We start from the raw sequence: 13,030 nt of genomic DNA, 5'->3' as shown, positions 1-13,030 counted from the left end.
CCACAACTTGATCCATTGTGATTGCTCTTAAAAGGTGCTGGGTCTGAATTCAGTAAGATTGCAAATGCCAGCTTACTATTGCCTGAAAGTTTGTCAGCATACTATATATGTTATTAAACTTCTTTCCTTTTTATTATGTTAATTCCTTACCCTGTTTTACTGGATTGCATTGTATTTGTAATTTTTTAGTTGTTGACTATTAATAACAACAGTTATTGTTATTAGTGTTACAATTATGTCGCAATATCTTAGCCTCAGTTTGGCGATTTATAATTATACTAAAGAACTGCATATGTATGTTACATCTAAGATTCCAAATGTGGCTTTCATAAGATGAGTTCCAAAGCTTTGAATAGGGAATGTGTGAGATTTTGTTTGAGGAACAAGATTAAGAAAGCGATGCTGATACAAAACTTGAATTGGATTTCCCAAATGCAAGAATAGATATCTATCTAGTTATCCTGGTTTGCTTATAGACAGGGATTTAATGGAGGGAGGAAGGAAGGAAGGAAGGATGGTTCTCATTTATAGATCTAGGTTGCAGTCCTATCCAAATTTATATGCACTTAACTTGACAGAATAAGTTTCTGATTGGACATGCATAGGATACGACTTTTGTATCATGAATGCTTAGAAATTTGTTTTTGTTTTCTATCTGCTTATAGGCAAGCCACCAATGCAAGCCCTTTGGACAAAATTCTGCATGGCAGCGTGGGCTATCTTACCCCTAGGAGTGGAGGTAGGAAGTATCTTTTGCTAAACATCATAATACATATAAAGATGTATACGTATAGGAAAAATTCTATATATACTATAGTCTAACCCAGTTAATGGTGCAGGGTTTTTTTTGTAAGATACCTTGTAAAATGGTTGATTCCTGACTGCTTAAAATATAGTTGTAAATTACTATTATCTAATTCTGTTCTTCTGGCAGTCCCTTGTTTAGATCAGCCTATGCAGTTCAGTCCATAGTGCGCTACAAGTAAGACGTGCATTTCAGAAAACAGCTAGTTCACCAAAAAGTTATAGAAAATGGACATAAACTGCATGTTATAAACAATCTGTACATTCAGAAACATTATTTTCTAGTCTTAAATATGAGCAACAGGAATAATACAAACCTTTTAATAAATCTTCCAAAAGGAAGTATGACCCATTTAATGATATACTTAAACCACCAGCTTTTAAATACATGTCTGGTTAGTTAGGTATGCATCAGCCAGTTCACAAATTGCCTTTTTACTCATTCAGAGCCAGTACTGAATTGGAGTTTCTGTATTGACTTTGGGTATAGAAAACTCAGGTTCAGTCCCCACTGAACTTATTGATCACACCTAGTTATCTTCATAGTTCAGACAAGGCACCTTCCTCATGGGGTGGTTGTAAGGATAAAATTATGCTATATATGCTATGCTGAGCTGTTTAGAAAATTTAAAATATCTTCAGAAACATACCTTAAATGCGACACAGGGAAAAGTAATATAATTGACAGCTCTTAGTATTCCAAATATATTAATTTGAATTCATCCTATAAATTTGATTTCATCCTATAAAACGGCAAACATTAGGGCTGTATACCACTTCAGTTTCTTTTTTTTAAATAGTAATTTTATTAAAGATTAAAATTGCCACAGTAAAACCTAATGCAAACTAAAAAAAGGAATAAAAAGAAAAAGTAGAAGGTGCAGAAAAGAAAAAAATAGAAAGAAAAATAGAAAAGAAAGGAAAAAATAAGAATATAGTAAAGAAAAGAAATATATAAAGAAGTGACTTCCCACCTTCATCACAAACAATTTTTGGAACTTACCACCTTTTCTTAAAATACAACAAATGATCTCTTCTTCCCATATCCCATCTCTTATCTATAAACAAATGCATCAATCCTCATCATTATAGTCCTGCTGTCAACAAAAGTCCATTAAGGGTTAGCAGAGATAACAACACATCTATTTTAACCTCGATCAAATAAACCAACTTCATATTCCTTCCCTTTATTTCTAAATTTTTTTTGTCCCTTCCAATAATGTCGTAGAATTTGATTTCTTTTCATTCTTTCTTCGTCCCTTCTCACAAAATTCTTCAAAACTTTAACAAGCCTCTTTTGTAAATCCAATATAGGAAAATTATCCAGGTCACTCTCTTGGTTTGTTGTTTGTATATCCCTTTTAATTATTAAGACATCAGCTGGTTTCTTTTGATGTCTAGTGTAACATCTTTTTCCATGTCATTCTTATAGCCTGTCATTTTTAAATCCACTTTCAACTCAGTTTCAGTCTTGTCAGGTAGAACTCACTCTTCTTCCATAGCATCTTTTAAACACAGTCTATCTATAGAGGCAGACACTATTAACTTCTGGGTCCATTGTTCAGAAATATCCTACGGTATGTCCAGTGTTAAAATATTTTGCTTCATTCTGTAATTTAAGTTGAGTTTGAGTGTTCTTCATCCTTAATTACAATCTTTAGTTCCCTCTAGTGTCCAATTTTTAAAGTCTTATGTTTTCTTTTAAAAAAATTCAAAGAAAAAGCATTTTCCCATGGGAAGGATTCTTTATAATTAATTCCAAAATCTTATTTCAAATTTATCTGGACCCTTAGTCTGCTTGTAACTTTGTTAAATCAAAGTTTTAATCATCCTTTTGCTATTTATTCCATATATATATATATTTAAAGTTATTAAACTTGTAGTTAAAACATCTTTCATTAAGGGATTGAAGGAAACTCAATCCTGACGCTGTGAAACCTGTCAATTCAAAGGTTCCTAATAGGTGAAAAGCAGCTAACAAGCAATTTCCAAAAGTTGTTAGAAAAGGAACTATGCGAACTTAGTGTCCTTTCAAATGTGCTAACCATGGTTTGAGCAAGATGGCCATTCCCTTGTCTCCCAGAGCTCTAAACCCGCCGGAGACTGCTATCCTGTGGTCTCCTCACAAGGAGCAATTGTCTGGAGCATTTGTGGGTGATCTCAAGTCCTCTCCTTGTCTGAAGAGGAATTATTGAACGTATGGTCTACTAGCCAGCTCTTCATTCCACCATGGTTGTCAGCTCCACTTTTCATGGAGCCATTTTCAGTTCACCATTTCTTCCCTGGAAGCCGACCACTTCAGAGCTTTATACAGGGCACAAGTGTAGTGGCTGCCTGCAACAAAATGCAGCTGCAGGATCCTAGGAATAATAATAACAACACCATCAGCATTCAGCATTCACAAAATCACCATCAATCAATTGTAAAAGGCAGCTTTACTTGGAACAGCTTACATTCTGCAGTGATACCTTTCACACCATCAGACAACAACATCTGCCTATCCCAGGTCCTTGAGAAGGACTCAATAAGTGGATAAAAATGCCAAATCCAGTCTAAGAAACATCTGGTAACTGTACAACCAATAACAACAACAACAATAATACCACTATTAAACGTGTATGCCACCCAACTCTCAAGGAATGGCAGACAGTATTATGTTCAGTATCTGAAGCATCTTTTCACCTTGAGTTCCAAAGCACTGCAAAGCTTTAGCAGGTGTCTGTGTCACAGGTGGTAGAGGAACCTGTTTTGGGCAGCATGTGACCTCAGGAGAAGAACAGTGCAGGAGTGCAAAACATTTATTTAATAACTAAAATGCTTAAGTTAGATCATAATAAATTCTCCGTGAAGAGATCAACTGTTATATATTCAGATCAACATTTAGACTTCACTTTTGCTCTTCTTACCCTTATTCTCAATTTTCCATTAAAAAAACTGCTTCTTTCAGGTCACCTGATGAATCTGAAGTATTATGTTTCTCCTTATGATTTATTTGAAGAAGGCACTGGAGCTCCCATCATTCTGAATGAGAACAATGGTACGTTATCCAGTTTGGTCTAGTGGTTAAGGCAACAGGCTAGAAACCAGGAGATTGAGAGTTCTAGCCCCACTTTAGCCATGAAAGCTGGCTGGGTGTCCTTGGGCCAGTCATTCTCTCTCAGCCCAACTCACCTCACAGGTTTGTTGTTGTGGGGAAAATAGGAGGAGGAAGGAGTATTAGGTATGTTCGCCGCCTTAAGTTATTTATAAAAATAATAAAGGTGGGATAGAAAGTAAATAAAAAATAAAAATAGTATTTGCAACCATACACTGACCTTCTAAATTAGGCATTCTACTATGCCGGATTGTTTTAAACCTTCTCCTTGAACATCCTTAATAACAGTAAGGCAGATTAACGCTTAAGTATGCAGTACTCATAATACTTTAATGAAGAATAGCTAAATCAAAGGATGCAGAGAAAAAACTTGCAGCCCCTTTCATCTGTTTTGTTATAATGACTGATGAAATTACTGCATTGTGTGACTCAAGTGCCTAAATGATGGGACTGTGAAAGGGCTACGCTACCTGCTTTACAAGTGTATCCTCAACTTGGGAAATAGCCTGACTTGCCTTGTTCTGCTCATAGAGATAACTTGTTCCAAATCATTTCTGATTCTCAGAAAAACCAGAGCTGTGTCCTCTCATAATCTAGCATAGAAAGACATAAATCTTTAATTGCATTTATGAAGTGTACCAAATTTAATAGAAATCACTTCAGGGGTTTTCAAGTTACATGATCTTTTGATTTTAACAACCACTAACCAGGTAACTGTGCAGTAACCCTTTGTCAGTGCAATTTGACAAGAGGACACATCCATACATGTGGAACCAAAATGAAATGGGAAAAGTGCTGAAAAAGATAAAAGACAGGAGGAAGGCAGATACACAAATTGATACATCATTTAAAATAGTTTACACAGCTAAAAAAGTAACTAGTAAGCAGTGAATTATTTTCTGGAGGGATATAAATAAGTGTTAAGTAACAAAGTTGGTACAAATGAAAAATTACTATTTTTCAACAAAAAATGTGACATGGAGAGACGGAGGGATAGAAAAGGAGAATGCAAAAATGCATAAACAAACTGAAAGAGGATTAAATCACAATGAGAAAGAAAACGTTAATTAGCTGTTTGCAAGAAAGCATCCCCACACATAATACACAAATTCAGGGTGAGGAGGAGGTGCGAATGCAGCGACAGCCAATACAATCTCACCAACCTCACCAAAAAGCTGAAGTTGGGCCGACAGTCACAGAGGCCACTGGTGGACATGTTGATCTCTTAACCAGTACTACACCTCCTTAAGATTTGGGGAGCAAAGGTAAAAACCTTTCCCCTTTCCAGTGCAGCTTATTGAAATAGATATTTCACACAGAATCCCACAGAGGACTTTGAATCAGAAATAAGTTAGATTATCTCCCTACTTCATGAGTTAAAGCTTTGAGAATGAATATGTAAGTGGCAAGATGATGATGATGAAGATGAAAACAACAGTGACTGACCATAATTTATTAATTTTATATGCCGCCTGTCTCCCAGTAAAAGAACATACATCAAGGATCTGAGATAAAAAGAAATTGTATTCCCGGTTTGTTGGGGAACATAGGACTTAGGTTGGTCTGCAGCATGAAATGGGCAAGTCTTACTGGGATAGCGCAGCCTTTGGGAAGATAAGAGTCATTGCTCACCCAAGAATGCCATCCTTTACCAGAGGACAACCTTCACACGCCTCTTTTCTGTATGATGGTGAATAATGTTGATGACAAGTTATGCAGTGTCTAGCATTGAGCTCATTGATCTACAACTGTTTGAAAAATTGTACTTTTTTTCTCTCCTTCCCTTTCAGTTCCTCGTTACCTGGGTATGAATGTATGTGTTACAATTGAGGGAACCTTGACTATGCACAAGCTTCCAATTGCCCCTCTGATTATGGGGACTCACCCTGTTGATAACAAAGGGTAAGAAAAAGGCATCACGTAATGCTTATCAAGTGTGGTAACAAGATTTAAATTAGTTCGATAGGACAAGGGCAGCTCTAGTGCCTTTTTTGCACATGTACCCTATTATGTTCTTTTTAATGAATAAAATAGATGAGTTAAGCCTCTGATAGGCCTAATATATTTATTTTACTAAGCCAAAAGTCCAAAGGGGCTAAAAAAAATTCCTCTCACCCTCCCCAGACATGTAATCATCTCCTCTGTAGCCCTCAGCCACTAAAAAAAAAATCTGACTATTATCAAATCCTTTTCTTTCAGGACACCCTCATTCTCCTCAGTTACCAGTGCCAATAGTGTTGATTTGCCAGCTTGCTTCTTCTTGAAGTTTCCAAAACCTGTTCCTGTCTCTCAGGCTTTCATTCAGAAACTTCAGAACTGCACCGGTTGGTCATAACTTTTGATAATTGTTGCAAGAATTTTATTGGCATCAATGAGATTTTTTTCAGTGGTACCATCTGTCATTAGAGGGTAGCAAAATACCTTTTTTTTAATGCATCCTTATTCTCTTTCACAGCTAAGACTGTATATTTTCCGTGTACCTGCTGAAGAAGTCCTAATTTCTGCTGCTGAAATTTTCTTTTTAAACAAAGCAAATGTCATATGTTTGTCATTATAGATAATCATGGAAATATATCATAGTCTGGAAAAGGGTAACATCTCAGAGTAAGGTTGAGCAGAGTTTTGTGGTAATAAAGCAATATAGGTAAAGGTAAAGGTTTCCCTTGACGTAAAGTCCAGTCGTGTCCGACTCTAGGGGGTGGTGCTCATCTCCGTTTCTAAGCCGTTAGAGCCGGCATTGTCCGTAGACACTTCTGGGTCATGTGGCCAGCATGACGACACGGAACGCCGTTACCTTCCCGCCGAAGCGGTACCTATTGATCTACTCACATTTGCATGTTTTCGAACTGCTAGGTGAGCAGGAGCTGGGACTAGCAACGGGAGCTCACCCCGCCGCGCGGTTTCGAACTGCCGACCTTCTGATAGACAGCTCAGCGGTTTAACCCGCAGTGCCACCGCGTCCCTAACAATAAAGCAATATAAATCTCATATTTTTCTCCATTCTCCCCTCTTAATTTCACCTGCCCTTGCATATCACCTAAAGCTACTTTCTATACTTTTTCCTGATTTTTTCTTCCTCATATTTGGGCAAAGCAAAACTTCTAAATATTTGGAGATCCTAATTTTATTAGCCAAGCAGATGATGTAATTTACCTAAAATTGAGGAGAATAGAATACATGTTTTTACAGCACATAGCTTGGATTATTCACATCCCTTTTAGATCACCTTTAGCTCTACAAGTACTCATTCAGCCTCAAATCCAAACCAGATATATTTTGCTAAAATATTTATTTAATGTATTGGGAGATGAGCAAGGAAAAAATTGAGTGGGAAAAGATATAGGTTTTCTAGGCCGCTTAACATAATAAATCTATTGATGATTACACCTCCTTATCTCCCAAGTGTAGTACTCTCTCTGTGGACCATGTTAATTTTCATGTTGGCTTTATTATGTAATTAATGTTATAATCCTTGACATCCAGTTGCCAAATGGGAATATGTTTGTGTATTAAACGTTCATGGTGTCTGGGAACATAATTATGGCAATTCCATAGTGCAATGAGTTTTCCCCCCTTAGAGAAATTGCAGAATTACACTAAACAATACAATATTCCCTCAATTGCAATGTAGTAACAGCTGTTCTTCAGTTAAATCTCTAGGGCTGATAATAATATTTTCTTTCTATTTCTAGGTATCCCGTTGTTTGACACTCCTCCAACATATGTCCCATTATATGAGCTCATCACACAGTTTGAGCTATCCAAGGAGGAGGAGGAAGACCCTCGTCCATTGCACCATAATATGCGCTTCTATGCTGTAAGTTATCAAGTGAGAGATTAACATGTATAGTCAGAGCTAGGAAACTCCCAAGTATAGAGTCATCTAAACACCAGGAAATATTGATACATAGTGATATAAATACAGATGTGCTTCATGCTGTAATGCCTTTAACTTTGAACTGAGAACTTTGTTACTATTTAACTGGGAAGTCCTGTACTGACTCAGAGATTCAAATACAGTAGGCTAATACCTTCTCCCACCTTTCTTCCTTCTTTTTCCTTTTACTTTCAGCATTCTGTGATTAATCTTCTCTTAACTTATCCTAAATATGCCCACTTTGGAGTAAGCTCCATAGAATTCAGTATGCTTTCTTCTTATAGACATGTATGGGGCTGCATTGTTAATTGCTCTATCATATGGTCCATTTTGTTTTGGTTCCTCTTTACGTTCAGATAAACAAATAGAGAAACCCAGGAATTAAGTGTAACAGTAATATCTCCCCTATTTTGGTGGTTCAGAGTAAACCTAGAAAATCCCTTTCTAGATAATAGTTGGGGTTTGTTTTTGTTTTTAATCTACAGAGTTATCTATTTCTGTATACCTGAGAAGTATCTAGAGAGCATTATAAATACTACCCTTTTTGAATGATTGTTTTAGTTTCATACTGCTAGAAACTTTACCAATTAAATATTCTATCCCAGGGAACAAGGTAGCTTTCTAACAGATTGCTGCAGTTTTGAGATCTTGTTCAGTGCTCCAGCAATACAGGGAGAATTATTGTTAGGCTCTTCAAAGTGGAGTAGTTAACAGGAAAATGGAAGTGGGTAAGGACATTTTTTTCCTCTTTCATCACACTCTCGTTGACATAATGGTGATAACCAAGCCTGGAAAAATCTCCTGCAGCACATACCCTCTACAGGACTTGATTTTTTTCAAACTGAAGTCATGCATTTTTATGGTGTGTTGCTATAAATTTGTAGGGGTTTTGACAGACCACTTCCCTCTTTCTGTTTTCTGTGCCCTTTATTCCAACTTTCCCTCTTTCTCACTTCTGCCAACAGCCATCTTAATACTCCATATATCCTGGAAGCGCCTAACTTTTCTTAGACAACTTTCAAGATTTTAAAAAATATGTTTGGCCCTTGATTTATGATGTGCCTACTTCTGCTTATTTAGTTACACCTGTATATATATTACCTTATCTTTTAATAACTTTTTTTCTTGCCAAATAATAAGTTGTCTGCAATCTAAATTAGAATAATAAGCCCATTTATCATTTTTTCATGTCAGGTTCTGTTAGGATATTATTTGGTTGGGGTGAACATGAATGAGCAATTCCTTCTTGACATGGGCAAATCTGTGGAAAAGGCCTTTTCTTAACTGTTTTGGATTTGAAGCATTATGTATTAATTTCTTCCTAGAAGAGTCAGTTAAAAATTAACATTTTTATTTTAAAATGTTGTCTATAAAATGTAATAAAGCAGAGTGTTACGTCTATATAAGAACATAAACCATAAGATCAAGGCAATCTTCTGCAGCCTATCTACAGATATTTTAGATTATAGTTTTTGTAATGATCCCCAATGATTGGTGATGATTGCTGGTTTTAATAGGAGTTGTAATCTGGAACATTTGCAGACTGAGATAGGATGTTTTCAGTATTAGCATTTGGTCCCATGTTATTGAATGAACAAATACGTTTGTTACTATATTTATACATTCCAGGACTAGGTATTTCACCATTGGAATATACCTCCTTTACTCCAATAAACATGCACAATGGTCAGATACGGTAAGGGATGTAGGCTAAGTATCTGATTAGTTTGGTACATTTTCTGGTAAGATGCTTGGAACTTTGGGGAAGGGTAGAATATAAATATTTTTAAAAGAGTAACTTTCCCCTGGAGAAAATCTATCTATATGGTCTTCAGGAGTCGAAAACAACTTAATGGCACATAATCAGTCAATCAGTCAATCAACTTTCCCCTTTGAAGGTGATTCAGTTCTCCTACAAAGCATGCCCTGGCTACTCTTGCCTTTGTAATATTCCTCCATACTTTACTTTATATGTCTTTGTGTGTTTCCAATACCAGGCCCTGCCAGGACAACAGCATTGCTATTTCCTCAACAAAGATGCCCCATTGCCAGATGGACGAAGCCTTCAAGGAACACTGCTTAACAAGATTGCTTTCCACCATCCTAGTCGAGTGCCTCTCATTCTCAGTATGATCAGGCATCAGGTGGCTTACAATACGCTGATAGGCAGCTGTGTCAAGCGAACTGTTTTAAAAGAAGGTGAGTGCTATGCACTTAAAGAGAAAGCACCCAAACAGCTTTTGAAAGATACCTTGGTTGCTGGCATTTTCAGCTTGAGAATAGAAGGTGAAAAATCAACAAATACGTTGGTATTTAAACATAAATATTGTTTTTGTTTAAAAAGCCATTTAAAAAAAACCATGCATGCTTATTTTACAGATATCTTGTTCCAAAAACATAGAAGATGCAAATATGCTGTACTTATGCATCTGTCATTCTGCTAGTCAACATGCATTTCTAATAAACTTTTTGTGACGCTGCTATCTTATTCTGTAATGGCTAAGAGTATCTATATGCTGTTATGTACTCTTCCTCCCAAGAATTATAGTAGGTTGTATGACTACCTGAAAGAAAAGTTCCAATACTGCATTTATAGAACTTTATTGATTTATTTGATTTGATTTTTGATTTGTTGCCTCCCAACTCCAAAGAGACTTGAACTTTCTCAAAGTACAGGCAAAGTACAAGCAGGCATAAACTAGATTGATATATGGTACTATTTTTTTCCAGCAGAAATCCAAAACAGCTTTTGTAGCATAAAAGAAACTTGGATAAAATTAGAACAGTATTGACATGGTGCCTTTAAGTATTTTAGACAATAGTTAGTAAGAATTGGAAACATGATTTAGGTATGTTGAATTTTAAACTAATTCTACCTGAAACTTAATGTATCAGTATTCTCCCAAAATAGTTTGGAAATGCTATGTCTTTGCTGCAGAGAGGAGATGAATATAGAATATGTTAGCTATTTTGAGCACGTATTAAAAGTAGGAAAAATGAAATCAAATTACAGTTAGGAGAGTTTGTTGTGTTTCCTCCAAGGAATCCAGATTGGGAGGTTTAGGATTTTTTTACTATATCCTCACAGCAAATCTATGAGATAGGTTAAGCTGCAAATGGGCAACATGTGGCCCTCTGGATATTTTTAGACTGCAATTCCTGTCAGTCTCACTGTTGACCTTCCTGATTTTGGCTAATATATAAATGAGAGTCACATGTAAGACCAAATAGCAGAAAAAAACAATTTCAGTAGTCTTACAGATCTCCCTTTCATTCCCAAATAGATTTGACTTAAAAAAAAAATTACCTGTCCTTTCAGCATCAGGAATGGTTCTCCTGTCAAGATTAAACAAGTATTTCACTTTTATTTGCATAATTTTTCCTTTGAGTTGCTTCCAAGAGCAATTGAATCCAACAGGAATAGGCAAAGTAAAAAGTAATAAAATGTCTAAAAATGGCAACAAAAGAAAATAGTAGTTTATAGACACATACAAATACGATTTGAGCAGCTAGGGTAAATTAGTGAACTCAGCACAGATTTGTTCTGTGCAGGGGACCAAGGCAATCTATCAGAAGGTGAGATAGTAGATTCCTGTGTCTCCTGGCAAATGTGCAAACCTCTAAGGAAAGCAGCATTTTTGAAAAAAAAATAGCATTTAATTCTAAAAGCACATGATCAGAAATAAGTTCTATTGGGATAAATGAGACTTAACTAAATCACTAAAGTAACCTTAGCTATGCTTTGTCTGTGAGAGAAAATTCATAGTATTAACCAAAATACTTTAATACGTGCTCAAAATAGCTAACATATTCTATATTCATCTCCTCTCTGCAGCAAAGACATAGCATTTCCAAAATTAAAGGGTGCAAAGCTTTTCAGTTTTTCAGAAGTCAACAAAGAAAAAAACTGTTAAAGAGCTGTAGCATTACTAATGGTTCTGTTGTTCTCTAGCACCCATTCTATTTGGGAAGATCTTTCATTAAATCAAATTCAAAAGCCCCTTCATTCTCTTTCATTTATGAATCACATCCAAATTATTTAGCTCTCAATATACTAAGTTTTTTTAAAGAGACAACAGACTACCTGACCTTGCCCTCAAATCCAATTTTTTCCGTGTCATAACTGAGTTGCAAATAATAGCATGAATTTCTCTTATTTCCATGACTTTTGCTGTAAAGTGAACATTTTTCTCCTGAACTTATTGATATCCATACTTTAACAGGTTTTTTGCAATATTGCCAAGTTTATCCTTTTTTCAGATTTCCCTGGCATCCTGCAGTTTGAAGTCTGCCCTCTGTCTGACTCCTGTTTCAGTGTGTCTTTTCAGCACCCTGTTAATGACTCCTTAGTTTGTGGTGAGTTACAGGAGGGGAGGAGGCTTGGGTCAAGATCTGTGTATAAACTGACATTGGCTGAAAATGGACCTATTTTCAACAACATTCTGCTTGTGAATCCTGTCTTGCAGTGGTAATGGATGTACAAGATTCTACCCATGTGAACTGCAAATTGTACAAAGGGCTTTCTGATGCACTCATCTGCACAGATGATTTCATTGCAAAAGTTGTTCAAAGGTATGTCTGCTTAAACAAAAGAAAAGTGATGACTTGAGACTATAGTAAAATATAAAAGTGATAATTCAGAAATATACTCAAATAACTTTCACCATAAATCTTTTTTTATATGTACTCATACTTGCCTTCCTACTTCATACACTGCTATTTCTCAGCTGGTACTACAAACATAAAAAAGACTCCACCAGTGCAACACTAGTCTTCTGAATTTACTTTGCCTAATTTTTTCAAAGCTACACAAGAAGACTGGCTGGATCCATGTACTATATTAAGTTACAATGTAGTTTGTTTTGTTATGGCTTCACATAGTTTGTAAACCCAGGCAATGTGATTTGCAAGCAGTGGTTTATAGCTTAGCAGTGTGTATGAATTAGGCCACTAGCTTGTTCAGCATATGATAACATGGCTGAACCTAACCAGATACCATTTCCACGTAGAAGAAAATGTGTATAACCCATGCATTTCTTCCTAATGAATGTACTTTATGCTGCTTTCATTGCTTTTAGCTTTTGCTGCCCATAATCTTTTCAACCATAAAACAATCATTTGTTCTTCATTGGTGTGGTCGTATAATATACAGTATAAATTTATGCATACTTTCAGCTAAAATGCACTTGTAGATAGTATGCCATCCATGCAGTCGTTCTGAAAAATAATGTATAACTTCTTTGCCTGCAAAGAGT

The 13,030-nt window shown here is 36.0% G+C and overlaps 1 protein-coding gene across 3 annotated transcripts in view; it reads left to right on the top strand.

Moving 5' to 3' along the window:
• Positions 1–13,030, top strand: part of MED1 (mediator complex subunit 1) — a 249,068-nt gene that overhangs the window by 9,536 nt on the left and 226,502 nt on the right. For all 3 annotated transcript variants that reach the window (XR_010067799.1, XM_063300630.1, XM_063300631.1), the window contains exons 9-16: positions 666–739; positions 3,752–3,841; positions 5,689–5,800; positions 6,098–6,222; positions 7,591–7,715; positions 9,773–9,974; positions 12,036–12,131; positions 12,242–12,347. Coding sequence is in view for 2 of the 3 variants with exons in the window: in XM_063300630.1 (XP_063156700.1) it covers positions 666–739; positions 3,752–3,841; positions 5,689–5,800; positions 6,098–6,222; positions 7,591–7,715; positions 9,773–9,974; positions 12,036–12,131; positions 12,242–12,347 (930 nt within the window). In the remaining variant the exon portion in view is untranslated. The remainder of the gene's footprint in view (positions 1–665; positions 740–3,751; positions 3,842–5,688; positions 5,801–6,097; positions 6,223–7,590; positions 7,716–9,772; positions 9,975–12,035; positions 12,132–12,241; positions 12,348–13,030) is intronic.

Source organism: Candoia aspera, chromosome 4 (genome assembly GCF_035149785.1).
Source record: "Candoia aspera isolate rCanAsp1 chromosome 4, rCanAsp1.hap2, whole genome shotgun sequence".
In the NCBI taxonomy this organism is placed as follows: Eukaryota; Metazoa; Chordata; class Lepidosauria; order Squamata; family Boidae; genus Candoia; species Candoia aspera.
The sequence above is the reverse complement of the archived record's forward strand: the minus strand, read 5'-3'. Positions and strand labels throughout refer to the sequence as shown.